The sequence below is a fragment of the Achroia grisella genome, unplaced genomic scaffold (genome assembly GCF_030625045.1).
Source record: "Achroia grisella isolate CSIRO2021 unplaced genomic scaffold, CSIRO_AGI_Agris_v1 utg598, whole genome shotgun sequence".
Lineage (NCBI taxonomy): Eukaryota > Metazoa > Arthropoda > Insecta > Lepidoptera > Pyralidae > Achroia > Achroia grisella.
Genome location: NW_026712958.1, coordinates 1,303,722 through 1,329,180, shown reverse-complemented (window position 1 = coordinate 1,329,180; position 25,459 = coordinate 1,303,722). Strand labels below are relative to the sequence as shown.

At 34.4% G+C, this 25,459-nt stretch overlaps 2 protein-coding genes across 2 annotated transcripts in view; both read left to right on the top strand.

The window, feature by feature from the left end:
• Positions 1–2,862, top strand: part of LOC131848900 (bolA-like protein 2) — a 42,017-nt gene extending 39,155 nt beyond the window's left edge. The window contains exons 2-3 of the mRNA XM_059198860.1: positions 573–667; positions 2,733–2,862. Coding sequence (XP_059054843.1) covers positions 573–667; positions 2,733–2,826 — 189 coding nt within the window. The 3' untranslated portion in view covers positions 2,827–2,862. The remainder of the gene's footprint in view (positions 1–572; positions 668–2,732) is intronic.
• Positions 2,863–2,917: 55 nt separating this feature from the next.
• Positions 2,918–22,413, top strand: LOC131848895 (uncharacterized). Its single transcript, XM_059198855.1, has 6 exons — positions 2,918–3,055; positions 9,000–9,534; positions 18,693–18,922; positions 19,754–19,819; positions 20,656–20,783; positions 21,361–22,413. Exons 1-6 carry the CDS (start codon positions 2,918–2,920, stop codon positions 21,491–21,493), a joined length of 1,230 nt encoding a protein of 409 aa, XP_059054838.1. The 3' UTR covers positions 21,494–22,413.
• Positions 22,414–25,459: the final 3,046 nt, after the last annotated feature.

Sequence of the window (25,459 nt, the reverse complement as noted above, 5' to 3'; positions counted from 1 at the left end):
AGTAAACCACTGTTCCACCGCGGTCGTAAATCGACAAAAATCTGAACCTCGACCATCATGCATCATTTATTTTTTCCATTCAGTAATTGTGTGGTTTGTCTAATTTAAACATATTAGAATGTTCAATCATTGAGTAATAGACATACATACAATCTTAACATTGAACTTCAATGTTAAATATGTTTACAAAAGAATCTTCCCTGATTTATTGTATACTTGCGACTCGTCGCGGCTTGGCACGAATGCATTACAAATCTTTGAATATTTTATTTTTTCTATACTATAACAAGCATGTATTATACATTTAAACCTTCCTCTTAAATCACTCTATCTATTGCTGAAAACTGCGTTAAAATCCGTTGCGTAATTTAAAAGGTATAAGCGAACAAACAGAAGCGACGGTAATTTTATATGTACAGACACCTCAAACTTTGTTTTGTTCTCATTCTGTGACATTTCTACGTTCATAATTTAAGAGCCACCCTCTTGTCGGTGGAGCTCTTGCTCTCATTTTGTATCAAGAATTTAATAAAAAAGCGAAATTATTAATTATCTCCTCTTCTTTGTTACAGGAGGTGACGGATGACAGCGACGGCTGTGGAGCCAAGTTCTCTGTTATCATAGTATCTGATAAGTTCAAAGGGAAACCGCTTTTAGCACGGCATAGGTAAGATGCTTTTTAGAATATCACTATTTTAAGTAATTTAGATCTGTCAAGTTCGTAATTAAAGTAAATTAAGTTCGTACTTACTATCGTCTGTTAACAGTTGCCATTGTGTCTAACTGATATCTAGAAATAATATAAAGGAAAGCCGGTAATTTCTTATCAGTTACGTTCTTGCTTCTTCTGAAGCAGATAAATGACGTTTTTACTATCATTTCGAGAATTTCCGGCAACGGCATATCTACGTCACATACACTGTAGCGAAGTGTAAGTTGATTGATAACACTGTATAGAGTATAAACAATATATGAATCAAGATTAGGTCTCACTGGACACTGCAAATTGAATAAATATGTAACGAAATTAGGCCTTAGTTAGACCTTCCCAACAATCTGCAGATTTTGCCAAGCTGAAGAGGAAACGCCACTACACGTCCTATGTGGTTGTAGCCCACTCATGCATAAAGGAAATATCTCCTTTGAAAAGTATACACTCTATCCTTTATAGAAACCATCGTTCTGAAGTATATTCTTCAATTCTTATCCCTTACGGGTCTAGGTAGCTACTCGAACTTTGAAAAACGGCGAGTACAATAGATCTATGCAGGTCGCAGTGTTGCAGGTCTTAGCACCTGACAATAACCCAAAACCCCCTATAAAAAAAAATGTTCTATACTTATGTGTTATCCTACAGAACCATTACTGACTTTGAGTCAGAACAATTGCTACTATCAATAACTAACGCATCTTGGATTTATCTCATTACTAATCTAAAAGCAGCCTGACAAAATCTTTTCAAATGAATTCAAATTAGGGTCCTAAGTTCAAGAATGTGACAGCAAAAATAAAAATGTCATTGTGTGCTGATGGATGAGGGGGATAAGACAACAAAGGTTTAGGATCTAATGACGTCGTATTGAAATTTTTAACATAAAATTAGTGTAGTGGAAAAAAAGAAAAAGTTGCGGTTCCCTATATCTATAAATGTAGTTATTACTTCCAAGAACAGGGTTGTCTTTTTATGTAATTGAGATGGAAAACAAGCTGTCCATCCACTTGATGGAAAATCATTATAGTTGTGACTATAAACATGTACAGCATTACGGAAGTCACAAAATGTAATCTAGCAAAATGTAATTTATGGGTAATTATTTAGTATTATTAAACGATTGATCATTCCAAGGACTTTCATGTGTAGCCACTACTTAAGACTTTAGTTCCACAGTCATATCTAATCCTTTAAACCGAAACACATCTGACATGGGAAGCTACTAAGCGGCAGATATATGTATGTGAGATAGATGACCGTACCGACGTAGACGCCTCTGTACAAAGTCCTAAGATACAAAGTGCTTCGTCAATATCGTGCCTCATCAGATATATTAACAACAGCATTGCAATCGGTAATCGAACTTATAACATTTGCATTTTAAGACCATTATTCATTAAACTTAGGAAGATGTACAAATAGACTCTTTTCATAAATGATGCTTTAAATGATTTTCACTCTTATCTTAGACATTGGAGAAGCTATTGTATTACGTAGACTGTTTTTATGGAGAATAGAACCGCTGGTAGTCGTGGTCAAACAAAAAACCCGAAGTGGTCTGCAATGCCATTCTTAAAATCGGACAAGAAACCACGTGACGTCCGTAGCGGGGTCCGGACAGCTGGTTTTAAATAAGAAACAAATCGTCACAACGACGCTTAACTGCAAAATAACAATATAACAGCCCTTTTATTTCCTTATATCCCGAAACAGTTGGTAGTTCTTGGCGAACTGCAAAACAACAATATATTTCTTTATGCCCTTATATTACCATTACCGCAAAATAATTGGTAGTCCATAGTGAGGTAGAAATTTTGTTTAATGGTCTCTCGTCATTGAAAGTAACTATTGCCTTTTGACCTCAGCCAAAGTCAAAAGCGGGGTGGTGTTTTAAAACTATAACACGTGGAAGTTATTGGTTCTATAAATTCACACCCGGAACTCCAAGAGTAAACCAGATGTTTTTCATTACATATTTGTATAACAATGCCACCACAGATATATAAACGTTTGTTCGCAGGTTGGTTAACACAGTCCTACAAGAAGAGTTGAAGTCCATACACGCTTTCACCCAAAAGACACTAACGGTGGAACAGTACAATCAAAAACCTTAAGCTGTAATATTTTTGAGTGATTACAATGAAATAATACTCTTGTAGTTTTTCTTCTATCCTTTGCATTTGTGTTGTGAATGAATGGGACAAGATGTTTAACGGAATGGATTTGTACACTGTGAGCGTGTCGGCGCCGGGGAAGGTGATACTGCACGGGGAACATTCGGTGGTATACGGGAAGACTGCGATAGCTGTAAGCCTCGGCCTGAGAAGTTCCATCGTTGTCAAGGTAACTTTACGGTCATTTTCAAACACAAAATTGGATATTATATCACAATTGCACAAATTTTGTGTATTAACATTTATCTCTACAATATGCACTGTAGCACTTAATTACGCTAATTTTGCTGTAACTAAACTTCGAATTAGAATTTCCTAGACATTTTCTTTTTCTATTTCACTTATTGATTTTAGGGAAATTTTGTATAGAGTTGTCTACGTACTTAGTCTCTTAATTTTTTAAGCAACTTACTTTGCAAGCTGTATGAAGGGTGAGATATGCCAGTAAAATTACAGGGTACACGATGAAAATATAATTCTAAAAGTTGACTATGAAACTTTAGTAGTAAACATCGCAATATTAATTAGTATTTACTGAAAATAGTTGTACTAGTAACTAAAACAGTTTGGCTATTTATATAGCTCAATTTTGTGAATTTTGTGAAAATTACTAAAAATAGTTATTTTTAAACTTTCCAGTATAATAACAATATTATATTGTTAACAGGGTTTTACCATGAATAATTTTATGGTAAATAAATTACTAAAAATAATTGTTTATTACTAAAGTCCGGGATGGACTATAGTGAATTTAATAATTATTATAAAATTTAATAATATACAACTAATTTACTGCAGTTCAGTCTACAATAACTCGAATTTCGTTAATAAATTTTATTTCGGTGCAATAACAATTAAAACGTAGTCGTCAGGATTGGCAACAAGTACTACGGGCGTCACAGTACTTTTTGTAATGCCTGTAGTGTTCACTTTCATGTATATAGCCAACAGTTACTTTCTATCAGCTGCTCCAAAAATTTACAATTTGTTTTCTTTCGAACCAAAAATTCGGATTTTTAGTTTTTGTACGTTATGAATGTGCCCATTGTCATATGATGAGTCTGGTACGATTCGCAAGAAAGTCCATAGATAGATTTTACGTTAAAAAATATAGTGTTCATAAAAACAGCATTAAAAGGGAGTTTGATATCAATAAATAGCAAATTCAAATTTAAAAGTAGTTTATTCGTATATTTTTCCTTAACGTTCCTTCTGTAACATAAAGAAGCTTAATTTACATAGTGTCTTACGTTAATACTAAGATACTTTATGCATTTAAGCCTCTTACGTCTTCTATCCCTTTCTATCTTTTTCTGTGCTCTGGACGATACTGCTATAGATATATAAGCCTTTGGTGTTGGTTACATTTGTAAATAAAGGTGTAAATAATATAAAGATAGTTTATTAAGTAGCAACTAACAAATATATTGATATAAGTACAGTCTGAATTGTGTTTTTACAAACACAAATCAGACAGGTTTGTTTTTAGTTAAATTGCAAATAATTACTGAAATCTTTTTATTTTAGTATATCTATCAATTTAAGTGTATGTTAATTATAATTGTGCTAAAGCAATTACAAAATAAGTACATAAGACACTAAAATTGTGTTTAGGATGCTATATTTTATGTAAATCAAGCATTAAGAATAAAATGCAATAATAATAAATACGCTTCCACATAACGACGTGTAGTAATTGTTGATTTTTATTCCGATGTCTAATTAAGTGGCAGATGAATCAGAAAGAGTACTAGACCCACTTTTCAAAGGAACAAACTGCGTATGACTAGAAGCAAAGGTCCAAGAATAGTGCTCAGTGGTACATCTTATTAGAGGCTAACGTAGTGTAGTAACTCTCAATAGCGGGACTGCAGTGGTCTGTCACTGACGATGACGAAATTGACAAAATAAGAAGTAAATTAAATTACCTGCTTTATGGTGACACTATGAAAACTATTGGAATATTTTAATGACACTTCTCTAATGATCACTGGGTACTGTACCTACCGAGACCACACTATTAAAGATATTGGAAAATTTATCAACACTTTTCTCTGTTGATCACTATATAACGTATCATGCGGAGAGCGAAAGCCTGTAGTAGTCTTTATGGATGCCTCTATACCTCGTCCTAGTAATTGTGACTTAACTCTGATTTTTTTTTAAATTAAGCTTTGTCTATCCTTGTGATGCATTTTGTCTTCATCCCAAAACTCATTAAGATCTGTTCAGGTTCAGTCGTGAAAAAAGAACAAACATACAGATGCATTTCCGAATTTGTTATATTAGTATGGATTTCCGCCGCCAATCGGTTTCCTTAGCAATATTTCTGTAAGATAAGGCGGTGAAATAACAGTATGCAGAAGCATGATCCAAACCTCAAGCATGGTAGTACGATCGTCGTCAAAAATAACATATTCAAAGTTTGTGATATCCGTGATGCTGCTACGAGTATGTAGGCAACGGTCGCAACTTTCCATCCGGTGGGCCATTTGCTTGTCATTCCAGTTACATAAAAAAGAAGCTTAAACCTTTACGTGTATACTGATCGTATGTACACCTATGACATCATGTCAGCAAACGCAATATACATATACATACATGATTTGCATACAAATATAAAATAAGCGTGATATAAATTAAGGTATGAAAAATGTAACAATGTGTCCCAAGCACTTACGTGATGATTAATAATGATGAAATGAATCTACATATTAAAGCAAAAGCGTGAAGCAAATATTTTGTACCGCTTTTTACGACATATACGCGTACGGAGAAGTATGAAATTTTCGCACACTTATCTATACTTATATTATAAAGCTGAAGAGCTTGTTTGTTTGTTTGAACGCGCTAATCTCAGGAACTACTGGTTCGAATTGAAAAATTCTTTTTTTGTTGAATAGTCCAATTGTCAAGGAAGACTTTAAGCTATATAACATTACGATACGACCAATAGGAGCGGAGCTGCAATGAAAAATATTGCAAAAGGTGGGGAAATGAAATGCAGACGAAGTTGCGAGGGTCAGTTACTAGTTTATATAGAGGAGTGCAGAATGTGGGTGTGTGTGTGCAGTGAATTTTTTAATTTAGCATAAAAATATATAAAAGGACGGACATTACATGTATTTGACACACACGCATATATACCCCTGCTTCACAAGTAACTTCACACATGTATTATATATATAAACCTTCCTCTTGAATCACTCTATCTATTAAAAATAACCGCTTGAAAATCCGTTGCGTAGTTTTAAAGATTTAAGCATACATAGGGACGGACAGACATCGACAGCGACTTTGTTTTATACTATGTAATAATGAAGTCTTTGGTCAAAACGAGATTGAGAACAGCTTAATATTGTTTGTATTTAATATTATTTGTGTATAGTCTTACTGACTGTTAAATTAAGTATAGAATTTTGATCATCATTGGGCGATCACTAGTTATATTAAATACAACAGTTCTAACTGATACCCGTTGCTTTATTAAGTAAGCTGTATGTGAGATAAGGCAGTGAAATTTCTTGGTACATAAGCATATCTAGTTTTTGCGTGAATGAATAACAAACATACATCCATCCACACTTACATACTTATATTACATACGTATGTTTATAATACGAGTGTAGCGAACTCCTTGATAGGATTTTATACTATTTTTAAATTTTATAATAAGATTCTTTGACATATTCTTTATTGTTTACTTTCTATTATATATCGCTGTCATACTAGTCGCATTTTATTTAATCTCCGTATTTTCCTCATTAAAACCCTCAGCACCTCTCACTCATCAGACACATTTGATACCTCCGCTTCAACGAGTATCATTGAGAAAACATTGTTGATTTTGATCAGCATAAAATATTTTGCGGATCCTGATTCTTTGGCATCACAAAACAATATTAGACGAGTTATTACATTTTTTTTCGAACTATTCTAAGCTGTTAATGTTTCCGCTGCCCCAGAAGGGGGAGAGTGCGACAGAAGGGACAGGAGTGGAAATAATTTGTAGGGGTCAAGAGATTACGTACTTTTCAGCAGCGGCCTGTGTAACCGAGAGGTTGGAATGGCCATGGGTTGGTGGAGGGTTATTCTAATGCCGTTGGCCGCAGCTGGCCTTTACAGCTTCACCGGACGATAGGGGGCGAGTGCAGATGGCACTTCCAACCCACGGAAGGACTTATGGAGCGGCTTTGAAATTCTTGTCTTGTTCTGTACTATAACACGCGTGTATTATACATATAAACCTTCCTCTTGAATCACTCTAACTATTGCTGAAAACTGCATTAAAATTCGTTGCATAGTTTATAAGATATAAGCGGCTATGATTTTGTTTTATAATATGTAAAGATATCGCTTCTAACTACATTCCGATGATGAATTGTGAGATGACATTGTGTTTTTGTTCCATCAACGTACAATAGGTCTCACACCTGAAAATATAACAAATAACATGTTAATATAGTCGTATTTGTAACAATGGATCAATTAATACCTTGTATAGATATTCTCAGAGCTCTTGTTATAATATAACGACTGTATTTATTTTATTGAACAAATATACTATAACAATTGGACAGATGACGTTAGTAATTATGGAAGTTAAATTTCTTTTGTGATAGTAGATATATTCATATGTTGATTCATATATTGATTCAAATGTAATGGTTTAATTTAATACGCTGTGTTAAGTTCCAAAAGCTGCGGGTTATATTCTCTCACGATATCAACGTATTTATGAGTATGATTGCTTGTATCGGTCTAAGTGATTTCTATATATCACTAGCTGACCCCGCAAAGGTTGTTTTGCCATATAACTTAAGAACGCTATTAAAAAAATAGCGGTTGGTGATGGAAGGGTGAAAATTTACGGTTGTACGTATGTTTTATGCCACATTTTTAAAAATAAAAAAAATTGTCCAAGAAATTAAAAAATAATGTTAGGTGTGGACTATCCTTATCACTTAGAGGTATGAAAAATAAATAGTAGCCGATTCTTAGACCTACTGAATACGTATAAAAAATTTCATAAAAATAGGTCAAGCAGTTTCGAAGGTGCATGGTAACTAACTATTGTGACACGAGTTTTTTTTTGTAAATATGTATATGTGTGTCATCTATATAAATATATATAATAAACACCTAGTGAAACACAACTAGCCCTACGAAAACTCCTGCTGAATCAAATCGCAGCAGAAGTCTATATATGTTCATAAAAAAGAATAATGTCAGTGAAACAAATAAAATTAATAAAAAAAAGACACGAGATTTTTATATATAAGCTAAAGAAGAATATATTCTAGTATTTATATCAGTTGATAGTACCCTTACTGCAAACTTTGCTTAGTGTGGAACTAGTTGGCGCTGTGTGAATTGTGTCCTGGATTTTTATTATTAACTAAACAATTGCCAGTCAGACAATTTGTCTGTAAGTGAGCTTGAGATGTAAGCTAGAACAGACTTTCGAGAAATCAACAACAAATATTTAGCACAGCTTATGATGTCCATATTCTACTTTCCCTGCGTTCCTTATAATCGGCAAGACCATTGTCAATAAGCCTGTTTTGACTACGAATATGTACATAACCAGTGCTGGTTAGGAGTGGATGTGCATCCACTCCTACAGCTCTCGTACTATTTAATGATCTATCTTATCACGATAGATAAAACATTACCAATTGTTAAATTTGATATTAATATTGATCTTAATTTGCATGCCCTAAATGTAGCTGAATATGGAACTATGTATTTATACCTAAGAATAATTAAAACTCAAAATATTTTTATTCATGTAGGTCTATTACAGTAATGTAACTTATTCAAAGCAACAAAATTTTACTAATATTTATAAAAGCGAAAGTTTGTGAGTATATATGGATGGATGGATGAATGTTTGTTACTCTTTCACGCAAAAACTACTGAACGGATATTAATGAAACTTTACAGTAATATAACTTATACATCCGAATAAAACAGCCTATAAATTGCACACGGATGAAATCACGGGCACAGCTAGTAATTAAATATAAATAGTATCTACTACAATGTTTGGTGTGTTTAAGTTTTTTGATAATCATTTAACAAAATCTTAAAAGACCAATCTGTTATTCCAGGAGGTTCATAACAATGGAGATCCAACTGTTAACATCCACCTGCCATGCGTCGATCTCCAAGAAACCCTACCGCTAAAACCCATGGTGCAAGCTCTCTTCAACCCTCAACTCAGTCCCAACATCACCGGCAAATTTTCATGGCGGCTCCCCGACAAATTGAATCACGACAAGCATCTTCGGAAAGTGGAAGATCTGCTGCACATCATCAAACCAAACTTCGACACGCTGCAGAACAACCAGAAGAACTCTTTAAGAAGTTTCTTGTATCTATTCTCGGGGATTTACGGCAGCACGCATCTTCCCGTGAAATCTATGAATATATCTATGGGCTCGGAGCTTACCATTGGTGCTGGGACGGGCAGTTCTGCGTCTTTCGCGGTCTGCCTCGCAGGTGCTCTCATCAGGCTTATGAAGTTAAAGAGTGCCAGCTACGACTCCTATTACGACCAGAGTGATGACTTCTCTATGACCGAGAAGGAGATTATATCTGAATGGGCGTTCAATTGCGAGAGGATCATGCATGGATCTCCTTCTGGTGAGTAGAATTTAATATCTATATTCATGTAGGTCTATTACAGATGTTTATGATATACAAATATCTTTATTGAATGATAGCACATGTAAAGGTGCTAAAATATATTGCAAAGTATCGCTAAGTTCTACTCCAATAAGTTATGCAAAATTAATAAAGTATACGGATTCACCAATGTAAATAAAATCATTAGAAACAAACATAACTACATAATATTTGACTATTATATTTATTATTGAAATATTCCTTAATATATATATATATGGAATAATGCAGCCGTCTGTGCTAACGGTTTACGCTGGCGAGGCACCAGTGGATGATGATCAGATAAACATGAGGTTAGGTCAGTTAGCCCATCATGACAAATTGAGAAGGGTACCACAGTATTGTGGTAATCGAAGGCAGATCATGTCTGCATGTCAGTGACCAACTAAAGCCTTCGTAAATGCAACAAAACTTTAACATTTATTTCAGTTTTATTTAAAAAAAAAAGTATTCCATGTCACACTCAATGTCGCGTATGGACGATTGCGTTTCAACCGTTAAATGACAATTTCATATTTATTACACAATAAATTATGTATATTTAGAGTAGTGATGTGCCACAATCGTGTGTGTCCACGGATACGGATCATTAGTGTCTAGTTAGATAAGCGAATACAGGTACGGTTCGACACTAACTGAGGAGAAAGGTAAATTCTGCGTACAAAAGTAAAGGACGTGCGTACATTTACCTTTTCTCCGTATTGGTGTCGAATGTACTTGACCGTGAAACAACAATTGACGTTTAAAAATCACATTGTTACAATCGCTTCACAAGTTTAATAAATGTTTTAATATTCAATCCAATAATAATATAATTTTATACTGTTCGGGTTGTACCGAAACTATAAAGATTCTGATAGGTAAAACTGATAAATGATACTGATAGAAACTTGATTAAAACTGTATATTGAAACTTAACTATAACTGATTAATGATTGTAATGAGTACGCGCGGCGTCCTTGATGACCGAATGCGAACTGATTTTAATGAAATGTGAAATGTAAAATAAAATGTTAATGTTGCGAAATAATGTACGATGCTAGCTCGTACATATACCATTCAACTAAAATATCATACTGTTCATCTGGATAAATGACGGCTTACAATGTGCGTTTTGCAGAAACTTTGCCACGCACAACCACATTGTAGAATTAAGATGGAATAAGCTGATATCTTGAAGGTTTCAATATCGTACCATTTCGGAAATACCATTGCTGGAAGGTAGCAATGGTATTTCCGAAGCGATACGATATTGAAACCTTCAAGAAAAGAGGTTATATCTTCTTAAGAGACGGGTAAACCACTTGCAAGTCCCCTAGTATTGCGGGTGCTCATGGGCGGCGGTAATTATTATACTTATCATCTATCATAATCTATCATAATATCATCTAAACCTATGCTTTTTTCAAATTAAAATTCAAAACTCATTTATTCATGTAGGACATTTTAGCCGCTTATGAACGTCAAATTTTTACATTATAATTTTATTTTTTCCCTACCGTCCAGTTCGGTATATATATCCAATTGAGAAGAACCCTATGTTTTGTCCCTATGCTATAAAAAAATAGCATTTTGTCAAATGCACATTACTAATTTGTAAATTCTTCATCAAAAGCAAGAGAAGGAGATTGTTAGTAATGTGGTTTCAGGACCCCATTACATGCAATGTACCATGTCAAGTTGACCTCCACGCGGAAACCGTAATGATAAATTCCTGGTGAATTTGTCACGATGAGCTGACCTGACTTCATGCTTATCCTATCATCCTCCACTGGTGCCCCGCCAGCGTAAATCGTTACTGCATACCGGGTATAACATTCCATTATCATAAAAAAAAATGCACGAAGCAACTTGATGAAGAATTTACAACCTTATGCAGTTGCATTACAGTACAATTATATTCGACAGTGCTGGTGGGAATATCCCTAAACATGTATGCCACTTGACAAACTGGTCCTTTGGAATTTTATGTCAGTATCAAGACGACTTTCTATAAATAATACTCATTGAACGTTTTTATTTTTGTACAATTTCTTTATTAAGCTACCCACCCGGCTTCGCACGGGGTGTACATGTATTATACATATAACACTTCCTCTTAAATCACTCTATCCATTGCTAAAAATTGCATTAAACTCCGTTGCGTAGTTTAAAAGATCTCAGTGAACGGATACGTAACTCCTATAACAATTGCAAATTCGCTGATTTGTATTGAAGTGAAAATGTACCGATCCACTCATACATCAGCGTTGTATCCGCGAAAGTGGACGAAATAAAATTTATTTGGGGACTTCTCCTATTATATCATTAGTCATTATTTCCCTACGATCGATTGTTGAAACATCGCAATTACGATAGCATGAGCCGAGGTTCGAACCCCTAGCGGTGCCCTCAGACTAAAGTCGTATTCGTCAGGCGGCCTTCAGCCGCTCCATAAGTCCTCCCGCGGCTTTGATTAGCTGAAACAAACAGACAGACAGACAGACTGACAAAAATTGTAAAAAATGTTACTTTGGTATGTATTTATATTCATAGGCATGCAGTAAAAAACTGTTATTTCAATATTACAAACAGACACTCCAATTTTATTTATATGTATGGATTTGTACGGATACTATAAGAATATCGGCACATCACTAGTTGAGATGTCTCTTACAATAACTACAAATAAACTCGTGGTTTCCAATTAGATTTAATATTACCATACGTGATAACTGAACAGTGACCGTACATATATATACATATATACATATATATACGGTCATATATTTTGACTAGTTGTGCGCGACCTCGTGCGCGTTTGTTTTAATTTTTTATTCAAAAACATAGATTTGCAATTCAAATAAAGTTTTTTTTATTAATACTCTTTATTTTGTTTACACCAGAAGTAAATTATAAAGAAGATAAAATATGAGATTGTGTGCTAAAAGCACTGTGTGCCGCACAGGGCCGTATATTATATAGTTAATAACATATGCTAAATTTATAACAAGGACAAATATAAAATTTACAAAAATTAAAAATCTACAAATATATTTCTTCTTCTTCTTTTAGTTTAAATGGCTTCCACCAAATGAGGTCGGTGATTTTGCCAACGTCGTAGTTTGGGAGACACAGTGGTGTGGTTTACGGTTTTCTTGACTGTGTTCGTAGAAAGGATTGATTTATTACTAGCTGACCAGCGTAACTTCGCCTGCATCACGCTTACTGAATTATTATATCTTTAAAAATTATAGCCTGTGTTATTCCGATGTATAAGCTATATTAATGTAAAGTTTTATCAAAATACGCTCAGTAGTTTTTGCGTGAAAGAGTAACAAACGTCCATCTATACTCATAAACTTTCGCGTTTATAATAATAATGAGATAATAATAATCTTTGGACAATTCTCACAGCGCCATCTAGATCCAAGTTAAGCTAGCTAAAGCTTGTACCCATAATGGTACTAGGTAACTGATACAAATACACAGATATATACATATTTGTAAATACATACATAATACAAACAATCATACTCATGAATACAAATGTTTGCACCGTGCGATGAATCGAACCTCGCGACAATCGGAAGTAAAGCGGAGTGCTAAACCGCTAGACCAGCGAAACCGTCAAATAAATATAAAAAAAGTACAATACAATCTTCATACCAAATTACATACATTTATATGTGAAAAGATAACAAACAGACAGTAGACAGACACACCTTCTAATATATATATTATATATGGATAGAAATATTAAATTTCCAAAACTATGGGCCACCTTGACATGTTGATAGCACCTTGACACCAATACACAATCAGTACAAACAATCGCACATTTTCAAGAAGCATATTATTCAATAAACTATACCGGTGGTCATGACATGACCTTGTAGAGGTCCGCCCCAAGTGTGCCCGGCGCGCGTTTGATTGCGTTCACCCAAGAAAAGTTAGAAAGATAAACTGAGAATAATCTTTCAAATATATTGATATAAATACGTGAAGCTAAAACTTTGTACTAATTTTAAGAAAATTGCGCAAACAGACGTTTGAAATATCGCATACTTATCTTTATATATAAAAAATAGCTACTCGCCTCAACTTCGCCCGGGTGTACATGTATTATATATATAAACCTTCCTCTAGAATTACTCTATCTACTAAAAAAACTGCTTCAAAATCCGTTGCGTAGTTTTAAAGATTTGAGCATACATAGGGACGGACAGACAGCGACAGCGACTTTGTTTTATACTATGTAATGATTACGTGTCACGTTATTTGTCCGCGATGGACTCGTAAACCACTACCTGATTGCAAATTTGATTTGCGCATTGTGTGCAATTTGATCCAACTTGAAAGATAGGATAGCTTACATCTCAATTTATAGTCGCAATATTATTTTATTCAAGAACCTTAGCCACAACAACGCGTGGCCGGATCTGCTAGTATATTATAAATTAGGTTATTCTACTATCTGTTTGTTCTTTTCATGTCTAAACGAATGTAATTCGTTATGATAGTGGCAAACAAGCATACGGCCCATCTGATGGTAAACGGTTACCGTTACCTATAGACGCCTGAAACACCATCACGTACGTCATCACGGGGTATCACGTACTCGTTACCGACCCTTAAGAAACCTTAATATACCCTTCTTGAAAAACCCCATGCTGTAGTCTCGTGAGAAAACCTCGGCAGGTAGTTCATTCCACAATCTAAGTGTACGCAGGAGGAAGCTCCTCTGAAACCGCACTGTCCGAGACCACTTAGGTTCTAGCGTGTGGGGATGAATTCCATGTCGATGGCGAGCGGTGCGATGGTAATAGTTATAAGTCGAATCAATGGAGATTTTCAATTGTAATTTAAATTAAAAAAATAACTTAATTAAACTCTCTTTGTCTCTAAAAAACCCATAATCGACCATAATTATATGTTAATACTCATAGTATTAACATCGCATACAGCTATCGCGCTCGTCATCCTACAGCGGCTGCGCGCCGTGCAATATTTTGAATCTGTGGTGCATTGCGTTTTGCGCGGGAAAAACTAACTACAAAATGGCTTCTTCTGCAGACATTCTTATAAACTATTATATAATCACACGCTAACATATATACTTTAAAGCCCACGCACACAGAGCGGGCAGGAGTTCCAAGTTCCGAGTTCCGCGTTCGGCGTTCATTAGAATGTACCGACTATAACAATAACGCACACAGCGGGCAGTCTGACCGCGGCGGTCAAAACAGAACTTCGCGTTTTAAGAGTTCTTTTCCCGCCAAGACAAGGAACGCCGGAACGCCGCGATGTCTGAGTTTGGAAGCAGGGAAAAGTTGATTGAATTGGTTAGAGATAGGAGTTTATTATACGATTTAATATAGACAATAAATAAAATTTGCCTTGTTCTTTTCGCGTTGTGCTAATTACATAGGTGCACACAATCATTCCTTTTATTTTTAGAAGGAGCTAAGCTCCACAAGGGAAATAATTCTTCATCGGATTATGAACTTAGTAGTGACATGTTGCAAAGACCAAAACGACCAAAAAAGCGAAACTAGACACTGGTCGGGGGTAGAATAAAGCGCGCCGTTTGTAATTTGTCACGATGGACTGGACCTCATGCTCATCTTATCATCTTCCACTGGTGCCCCGCCAGCGTAAACCGTTAGCGCAGGCGGTAGCACCATTTCATTATCATCAACAAAAAAAAAACAGACACTGGTCTGCTCTAATCACTATGATTCCTCTTATTAATTGTTTAACCAGCTGGTTATATATTCAATATGTTTTCTATTTGAGTATTTAATTGATTTAGTGCTAATTGGTGGTTTGTATTCACACACTTAAACTTAAAAATGTAAAGTAATAATAAAATTATTTAAAAGAGCAACACGCAAGTTTCTTGCTCGTTCTTCTTGTGATGAGACAGCTTTCCGAATGAGCGGTAGATTAAAAAAATGTAATGACTATTCAAAAGTGCTTCAATGTAAGTTTTTTTGAATAAATGATTTTCTATTCTATTAGAACGCAGAACTCTGACCGCTCTCTGTGTGCGTGGGCTCTTATAATATTATTATAGATAAACATGTTTGACTTTGATCGAATAAGATTTTAACTTGTTTATATATATATATACTCGTAATTATAAATAAAACATACATATGCATAAAACGAATAATTAATGCTATTTACGTAATTGAAATAACAAGAAATATATAAATAGATGCTACGTGGGCCGGTACCAAGGTGGTTGCATAGTGTAGAACAGAGGTTCTCAAACTTTTTTGTGCCGTAGACTCCTTGCCATATTTTTCGGTTTTCGGTAGACCCCGCTTTCCCTATACCTGGTATTGTTTTTTTTTTGTAAATTTCCAACTGTAGTAAAGTTTAGTGTTAAAAAAGTAAAAACAACAAGATGACCGATGTCGTAGACCCTTTGCAGTTTGTCATGGCCCCCTGGGGTCGATACAGACCACTTTGGGAATCACTGGTGTAGAACATCGTACGTGACTAGCGTTGCCAGACGTCCCGTATTTCCCGGGACGTCTCGTATTTTAGGCTTAGTTTAAAATGTCCCGGCGGGACTGACTCTGTCCCGTATTCGAATCGTGCTCCGTTTTTTATTATTAACCCGATGGATCTACGCTAGACAATTTGTCTTATGATAATTTATCACGGGTAAAAAACTAAATTCCCGTATTTTTTTGCTTATTTAAGCGTTTGCGCCTTATAGGGTGAAAAAAATGTGGCAACTCTATACGTGACTGATGTATGTATATCTGTCCCTTGTTTTTATATTGTACTATCTGACCTGCGCAACTTCGTCTGCGTTTCATTTCTCCACCTTTTGCAGTATTTTTCATTGCAGCTCCGCTCCTATTGGTCGTAGCGTAATGTTATATAGCTTAAAGCCTTCCTCGACAAATGGACTATCCAACACAAAAAGAATTTTTCAATTCGAACCAGTAGTTCCTGAGATTACCGCGTTCAAACAAACAAACTCTTCAGTTCTTCTACTGCATTATGTAGTGTTTTTGAAACAGTTGCTGTGGATAATAATATTATTATTATACTAGCTGCACCCGCGGTTTCATCCACAAATTTATAGCCTATATGTTATTTTGATGTATAAGCTGCATTACTGTAAAGTTTCATCAAAATCCGTTCAGTAGTTTTTGCAGGAAAGAGTAACAAACATCCCTCCATACTCGCAAAATTTTGCGTTTATAATATTAATAATAATAATAAGATAACGAGCTCGGTGGTCTAGTGGTTTAGCACGCTGCTATGGTAGCAGGTTCGATTCCTGGCACGGCACAAACATTTGTATTCATGAGTATGATTGTTTGTATCGGTCTCGGTGTGTTATATATATATATATATATATTATATATGTATTTACAAAATAAAAATATCTATCTATCTCTTTTTAAGAAAAAAATCTATATATTTATATCAATTGTCTAGTACCCATAACACAAATTGGGTCTAGATGTCGCTGTGTGAATTGTCCTGAGATTATTATTATTGTTCCTGTATTTTAGTGCCACGTTTGTTTTATTTCTTTGCTGATGGAATATATTGTTGTTATATTTCTAAATGTTTTTGTTTTATATTATTATTATTATTGTTCTATAATTTTCCATATAAAACACGTCACGTCTTCCGTGAAAATTGGTAAAACACCTTTTCAAATAAAATGCTTTCGACAAAATTTGTACAGGTGACCTCGTGTGAACAGTCATTTCAGTTTAAACATACGGACAGAAAACAATACATCTTGTTAGCTTTTGATTATTATTATACACTATTGTTTTATGTGTGTACATTAAAATTTTTGACTGTCAATTGGAAATATATTATTCTTCAATAAATTTATACTCCCGGAAACGGAAGTGTCAGTTGTCTGACTTAATTTATAGGTTAAAACAGATAACGGGTTTTTAATTAATAGAATAGAAATAATCTTTATTAAAATAAACTTAATATAAGCACTTTTGAATTGTCACTTTTTTTTTATTCTACCACTCATTCGGAATGCAAACTCATCACAAGAAGAATGAGCACGAAACTTATGTGTTGCTCTTTTAAATAAATATTGTTTTAATTAGATTTACACTAACAAGGTTTAGGCATGCGACAATCAACATAGAAACCGCTACGCACTTAATCTCTGTTCAATCAGATAACATTGTCAGCGCTATGAATTTTAAGTTAGATATTTTCTATAAAAACATTATCATCATTTATATAATACTAGGTACTCGCCCCGGCATCGCCCGGGTGTACATTGTATGTATTATACATATAAACCTTCCTCTTGAATCACTCTATCTATTCAAAAAAACCGCTTTAAAATCTGTTGTGTAGTTTTAAAGATTTAAGCATAAATAGGGACGGACAGACAGCGACAGCGACTTTGTTCTGTACTATGTAATGATGATGATAAGATTATATGAACGTCAATGCCCTAAAGATTTTTGTAGGAGAAATGTATTAAACATGTCTGTCTCTCTTTGTAATCATTTGCCTGACAATATAATGCTACGTTCTACTATGCTACTATTCTTCTACTATGCTACTTTCAGCCACTTCCCCTGCCACTCGCGTTGCCGGAAATATTACCAGGCGACAACTGAGCGAGAGGGCTGAATGTAAATACACGCTGCCACTCGCGTTGCCAGTCCTTTGACTCGAAGTAAAACCGACAATCGAGGGAGCGCCGGGCAGCGCGAGTGGCACCGCCAATGGCATGGGAACTGTTTCCACTCGTGTTTACACTCTCGCGCTGCTCACTTTCCTGCCCACTCGGGCTGAGTGTAAATTGACCATAGAATTGTGGAACGGCCGAGCTTTTAAAGTTGATTTAACGAAAGTGAAGGTGGCTCACCCCAAAAATATTATTTTTAATTTTTTTTTTTAATGTGGCAATAAAAAATATATACAACCCTAAATTTTCACCCTTCTATCACCAACCCCTATTTATTAATAGCGATATTAATTTATATGGCAATACAACGGTTACCGGTACAGCTAGTTTACATATAAAAAAAATAAATATAAATACAGAGTTTCTGTTTAAAGAATGTAGCAATTTCATAGATTATTTTAGCTATTTATATATTTTTTTTCTCTAGGTATAGACAACGCGACGTGCACCTTCGGCTCTATGGTATCGTTCAAAAAAGGCGGGAAACCGCGCGTCCTGAACATAAGATTGAATCTGCGGGTGCTGCTGGTGGACTCGCGAGTGTCGCGGGAGACCCGGTCGCTGGTGGTGCGGGTGGCTGCGCTCCGGCAGCGGAATATGGCTGCCGTAGACCATATCATGGAGGCGTGTGATCATTTGGCACATACTGCTACACAGGTTAGTGTTTTATTTTAAGTGCGCATGTGTTTTGACGGCCGATAGTAGCGGGTTCGATTTCTCGCACGGCACAAACATTTATTTCTTGTTTGTATCGGTCTGGGTGTTTTCTATGTATATTATGTATGTATTTAGGAAAAATCAAATTATATCTATGTATTTGTATCAGTCTTCCGGGCTGCGATGATGATGATGATTATGATTTGTATCAGTTATCTAGTACCCATATATAAACACAAGCTTTAGCCAACTTAACTTGGGTCTAGATGGCGCTGTGTGAATTGTCCTCTGTTGCGGGTAAATAATACGATAATATCTAAATAATTAAGTAATCTTTATTATAAATTAATATTTATAAAACATAATGATTTCGTTAGTATGCGTCCTTCTTGTTACATACATATATTTACTTAGTGTTATGTAGTTAATATATATTTAGATAGAGAGATTAATATATATTTTTTATTTGTATCTTTACACACATTTACATTTATTATAAAGTTCAATAAAGGGTAAACCTGCATGTGTGTGCTATTTACTTTACTTTACATTTATTTAAAAGAGTTACACACAAGTTACTTCTTCATTCTTCTTGTGATGATTCTGCGTTTCGAATGAGTGGTAGAATAAAATTATATAACTTAATAGTTGTATGTTTTGATTCTGGGAAGAAATGTTAATACAAAATCGGCGTTTATAAGCGGCTAAAAGGTCTTACATGAACAAATTATTTTGATCTCATTTGATTGAGTTTAAGTAGATAGTGCGTATATTGAGGTTAGATGTATAAAGATTATTTCTATTTCTATTATATTTTATTTTTCGTTGCAGGTTTTGGAAAAAATCTCCAGTGGCAAGTGTGAATCGGACACCGAGTCCGACTATCAACATTTAGCGGTGAGTGTAGGTTCGAAATAGTGCGCGTAAAAGTGCCCTAAAAAATCAAAAAAGGCTTGTATTTTGTTTCGACTTCCTATAATGCTGTTGGCCGCAGCTGGCTTACAGCTTCACTGAACGATAGGGGGCGAGTGCAGATAGCACTCCAAACCCACTGAAGGACTTACGGAGCGAATGAACGGATACGACTTTGGTCTGAGGGCATCGCTAGCCGTTCGAATCTCGGCTCAGGTTATCGTAATTTCGATCCCAGTCTAAATTGTACGGGGAATTGATCGGAGGCTGTTGAATCTGATCTACATCAAATGTACATTTCTGGCTTATTCTCCAGTGATGGTAACACCGATAACAAAGTAAAAAAACCTATACTGAAAGGTGATATAATATTCTCAATTTTATGTGGGCATTACGACACAAACAGTAAATCGAAATTGATTCCAAAAAAGGAGGTAGAGTTCTCTATTTGGTTGTGGTGGTTTTATTTCCTTGAGAATGCTTAATTTTTTTTTCCTTTTTTGTAATCAATTTATTTTTTTATTAAAAATTTAATTGCTAGTCGGCTAATGGTGAGGTTTTGCTACATGCGTTGTGATGTTGCGGCCAACGGCGTTAGAAGAATAATTGGGAAAAATTGTCGAAACCACAAAATTTCGCTCAAGTTCCGTATACCTTCTTCTCTGACGAAGAGCAGAAGCTACATTTGTTATGATGTTGTAGATTTTGTGGGAGATGAGTTTAAAAACATGTCATAACTGTAACATTTCGTTTAACTCCCTTATACCTATTTTCCTTTTCTCTGATGATGAGCGTGTACTACATGTGTTGTGATGCTGCAGGAGCTGTGGGAGATGAATCACTGCCTGCTGGCGGCGCTGGGCGTGTCGCACCCCGCGCTAGAGACGATACGCGCCGCAGCGAGGGAACGGGCACTCGCCTGCAAGCTCACCGGCGCGGGCGGAGGCGGGTACGTGGTTACATACATATAAATAAAATTGGAGTGTCTGTTTGTAATATTGAAATAACCGATTTTTACTACATGCATATGAATACGGTACATACACCAAAATAACATTTTTTACAATTTTCGTCTGTCTATCTGGAGTCTGTCTGTTTGTTCCGGCTATTCTCTGAAATGGCTGCACCGATTTTGACGGAACTTTTTTTGGCAGGTAGCTAATGTAATAAGGAGTAACTTAGGCAACTTTTATTTTAGAAAAAATCCTTTAAATTAGAAAAATAAAGTAAATTTCCACGCGGACGGAGTCGCGGGAACAACTAGTTTTAATTATAATCAGTAGAACTAATCTGTAAGCATCGCTTATGAATTTGAAAGCGGAATCATATCGGAATCGGAAAATATATACAGATTTTTTAGTACCCATAACACAAGTTGTAGCTAGCTTAATTTGCGTCTAGATGGCGCTGTGTGAATTGTCCTGAGATTATTATTATTATTGTTATGTTTTGAAGCGGCTAAAGGGATACGTCTGGATAACGGACATGACTTTGATCTTAAATTGTATTTATTTTGTTATTTACAGATACGCTATGGTACTCATCCCTCCTTCCACTCCTCGGTCGATCGTGGACTCCCTAGCTGGTCAGCTACTCGAACACGGCTTCAGAGTCACGGAGACTCGGCTGGGGGGTCCAGGGATCACGCTCGAGATGTGACCCTCGCGTGACCCCGACGCGACCCCCCCTCGTGACGCGGACAAATCTCCGGGAGACACTTCAATGACGAGTATAGTGCCAGTGGTTCTAAATGTGACCCCCAACGTGGCCCAACCTCGAGAGACCCCCGGGTTTAATCACAAACGCCGCCGTCTTAGCTAGCATCCGATGTGTATTTTAAAATTAACTCGAATTATGTGTGAATGAAACAATGTATGATATTTGAATGACACAGTGCTCGGTGTAATGACAATCATAGGAAAAGTTACCTAATTATAAATTAGGTATAATATAAACGGACGATGTTGCAATATGAACTTTATGTTAATATTATTTAAGTGTTTTTTTATTGTACATCATAATAACTATGATGATTTAGTATTGGATTATCAACGAATTTTATAAATCGTAATTGTTAGGTTATGGGCCCAGTGTAATTGTATTTATCTGTCTGTACGAATGGTTCGCTGTAACGTGAGGGATTAACCAATTCCAGATGTCATAGACAATAAACTCTGATGTACCAAAAAATCCAATGACAATAAAAAAAGGGGTACTGTGAAAAGAGTGCATACATCCAAATTGTAAAGAGGATATTACATTATCAATTATACCTGATGAAATTTATCCTGCTTTATAATACAGGATTATCATATTTTTTTATGTTTAACACTCTTTCTCGCTACTTTATTAAAATGCAATACAAAGTATATTATTACTCAATAAATATGATCAATTATTTTGATTTATGTATTGAATCAATTTAGTTGTTTGCAGAATACAGGTATATACAGTATTAAATATAATGTTCAGTATATTCAGCCTGTATACAGACGTGCAAATTTTTATATATTATTATATTTATGTCATTCTAATTATTCAATAAATAAATTGATATTTCATCGGAATTACTGACACATGTAATGTTATAGCATTGCCTAAATCAAATTAATTGATCACGTTTTACTCCCACATATTTGATAATGTAATAGTCACTTTAGTTTTAGTATGGCAAATGTATCTTAGAGTTAGAGAAGTCGGAAAGATAGTATAAAAAATATGTTAAAAAATTCATTATATTTTTCCAAAACTTGACATTTTTATATTCCATATTTGATAATAATACTCCCTTTAGTTTTAGTATGGCAAATGCATTTTGCAAACTGACATTGTAAGGGGCTAGAGAAGTCAGACAGATTGTTGGTAAAGAAATATGAATTTTTTTTTTCTAAAACTTGAAATTTTTACTTTAAATAGGGCTTTGGTAAAAACTACTAAAACTGAAGTGATTTTATGGCCCCTTACCTCACTATTGTATGTTAATTGAACACAAAAAGCATTGATAGAACATTCCAGAGTCTCGAACTTATTCATAATGTATCGCAACTTTTAAATCAACGTCTTCATTATTAGTTTCATAAGAAATGTACGGCTTTATTTAGTCATACATTTTTAAAATTAAACATTAAATAAAATGAATAGTTAATTTATAAATTTTCATAATTTAATGTGAATGTTTTGTTCGTACATTACATTATGAATTTATTAAAAAATATTATTTAAAATTAATTAATACTTAATTTATAAAATTGCCGAATATATCATTCGAATAGTTTGTTTATGTATTACGAAATAAATAAATAAAGGTAGTAATTTATTTAATTTTAATAATTCAAGAAAGGTATTTAAATCTCCCGGTAAATCAAAAGTACCATAAACAATAATGTTTAGAAATAAAATAGTGAAATACCACGGGTATGTGTAATATAATGAGCAAAGACTTACATGGCAGCTGTCCTATCATATATCTGTACAGAAATGGTCAAATTATATTATATTTGAACCTGTTTTTGATGTATTAAGCCACGTCACACATTATTCGGTTCATCATACGATAGTCCTACACGATTGGCGCATTTAATATCTACGCCCCGCCCACTTGGAAATGCACCAATCAGAAATTGAGTCGCTTTAAGGCATAATGGCCGACCGAGTGTATGTGACCAGACTAACGGCAAATAATAAAAGGGAAATTAGGTGTTTTGTGTGTAAAATAATTTAAATATTACATTCAATGTTTTTTAAGGTTATTATTTGTCTCATTTTACTATATATATATTCAACTCGGCTTTACACGGGTGTACAAGATATCTGTTTAAAAGGTACATTATTCTACAGTGACACAGACTATATATTATGTTAATATATGCAAAACTCACAAAGTTATGATCACCCGGGTGAAGCCGGGGGACCACTAGTGCTACAATAATTACTGTAACATGTTTTAACTTGTGACACTACTTAAGCGGGGAATCTACTGTTCATATAAATTGTATTATATATTAATTTTATTGTAATATATAAATTGAAAATATGTATTGTAGATCAAGGCTTCCATTCAAATTCATAGAGTTATTTAAACCACCTAAATTATATATGTAAATAATAAATGAAATTGTACACATTATGTAGAATATTATTTATGAGCTCCTGATATTTCGATGCTGTTACAAATCTGTCTCATCGAGAAACTAATTCGGATACAATGACATCAGATTATGTCGATTTGTAACCGACACCACGTTTTGGATAAACACCACGTTTATACTTATAAATATGCTATAAAAACTATCGAATTGTTATTTATAAGTACATATATATTTTAGAAAAAAAATCTTAATTCAAATAAACTGACATTCAAGCACTTTTGAATATTAATCACTTGTCCTTTTTTAATCTACCGCTCACTCGGAAAGTCTATCACAAGAAGAATGAGCAAGAAACTTGCGTGTTGAAGTAATTTTATGAATTGAGCGTCCGACGCGAATAACGTAAATACGTTTTCGATATCGAATCGATTAATCAATGTAAAATATGTTATGAAATTATTTCTAACGTGAGTGCAATATATTAACCGTACATACAGTATATTTTTATACTCTTGAATACACTAGCAACTTATTAATTCTATATTTATTGGTCAAAAGGACTTATTCGATTTATTTTTGGTTGAGTTTCAAAAGACAGTACAAAATTGATTAGTATGAAATCCAGATTGAGATTTGGCAGTCAATAAATACGATGAGTATAAATAATTACACGAATAATAAATACCACTATTAGGTGCAGACAAATTTAATAATATTATCTACTTAAAAAGTTAAATATCGAGTTGTAACGCCACCTGTAAGCGCGTCAAAACCTTCCCGTCAAGATCCTTCAACGCGCATGCGTCATGCAGACCAATCACAAACCGCAACGCGTCGCCCGCGCTTATAAGCGTACGAATAATGGCGACTGACGATTTACTGACGTTTATACTGTTTTAATGGCGACCGATTTTCAAACGAGTCCGATGTTTTCTTGTATTTGTCATCATTAAAGTTATTGTTATCGAAACACACGAGTTTAACTCTGAAGCTATCCGAATTAAACATTTTATATAATGTGTACAATTATAAAAAACAGTTGAGCATTAAAATAAATGTAAATTTTTACTGCTTCGCCTATTGCAAACCCATATGTTTATTGTTGATTATTATAAAAATACGAATTTACAGACAATACATTAATTTAAGGCATCCTAATATATATGTACGTAACTATTTTTATAATCTATAAATCCCTTTTTTTGCTCGGTTTTCCCGTCATAGGAAAAAGCAAAAGAACTCAGACATACTGAATAAAAACGCGATAAGTGTAAAGTTTAATTTTTTTGCAAGCTTAATTCCTAATTCGTCGTGAATAACTTTTCCATTCGAACTATAAAAAAAAACAATATTTTATTTAACTGCAGTACATTATTTTTATTTTAAAAGTATATAGAATTCTGAAACTAATAGTGCAATTAAAAAAAATCTTTGGTCCAGTATTCGACTGTATTATTATTATATAAATGTGTTTGTATAAGTTAATCGTTTATATATGGTTGTAGTTTTGTATTGTTATGTATATTTTTAATATTTA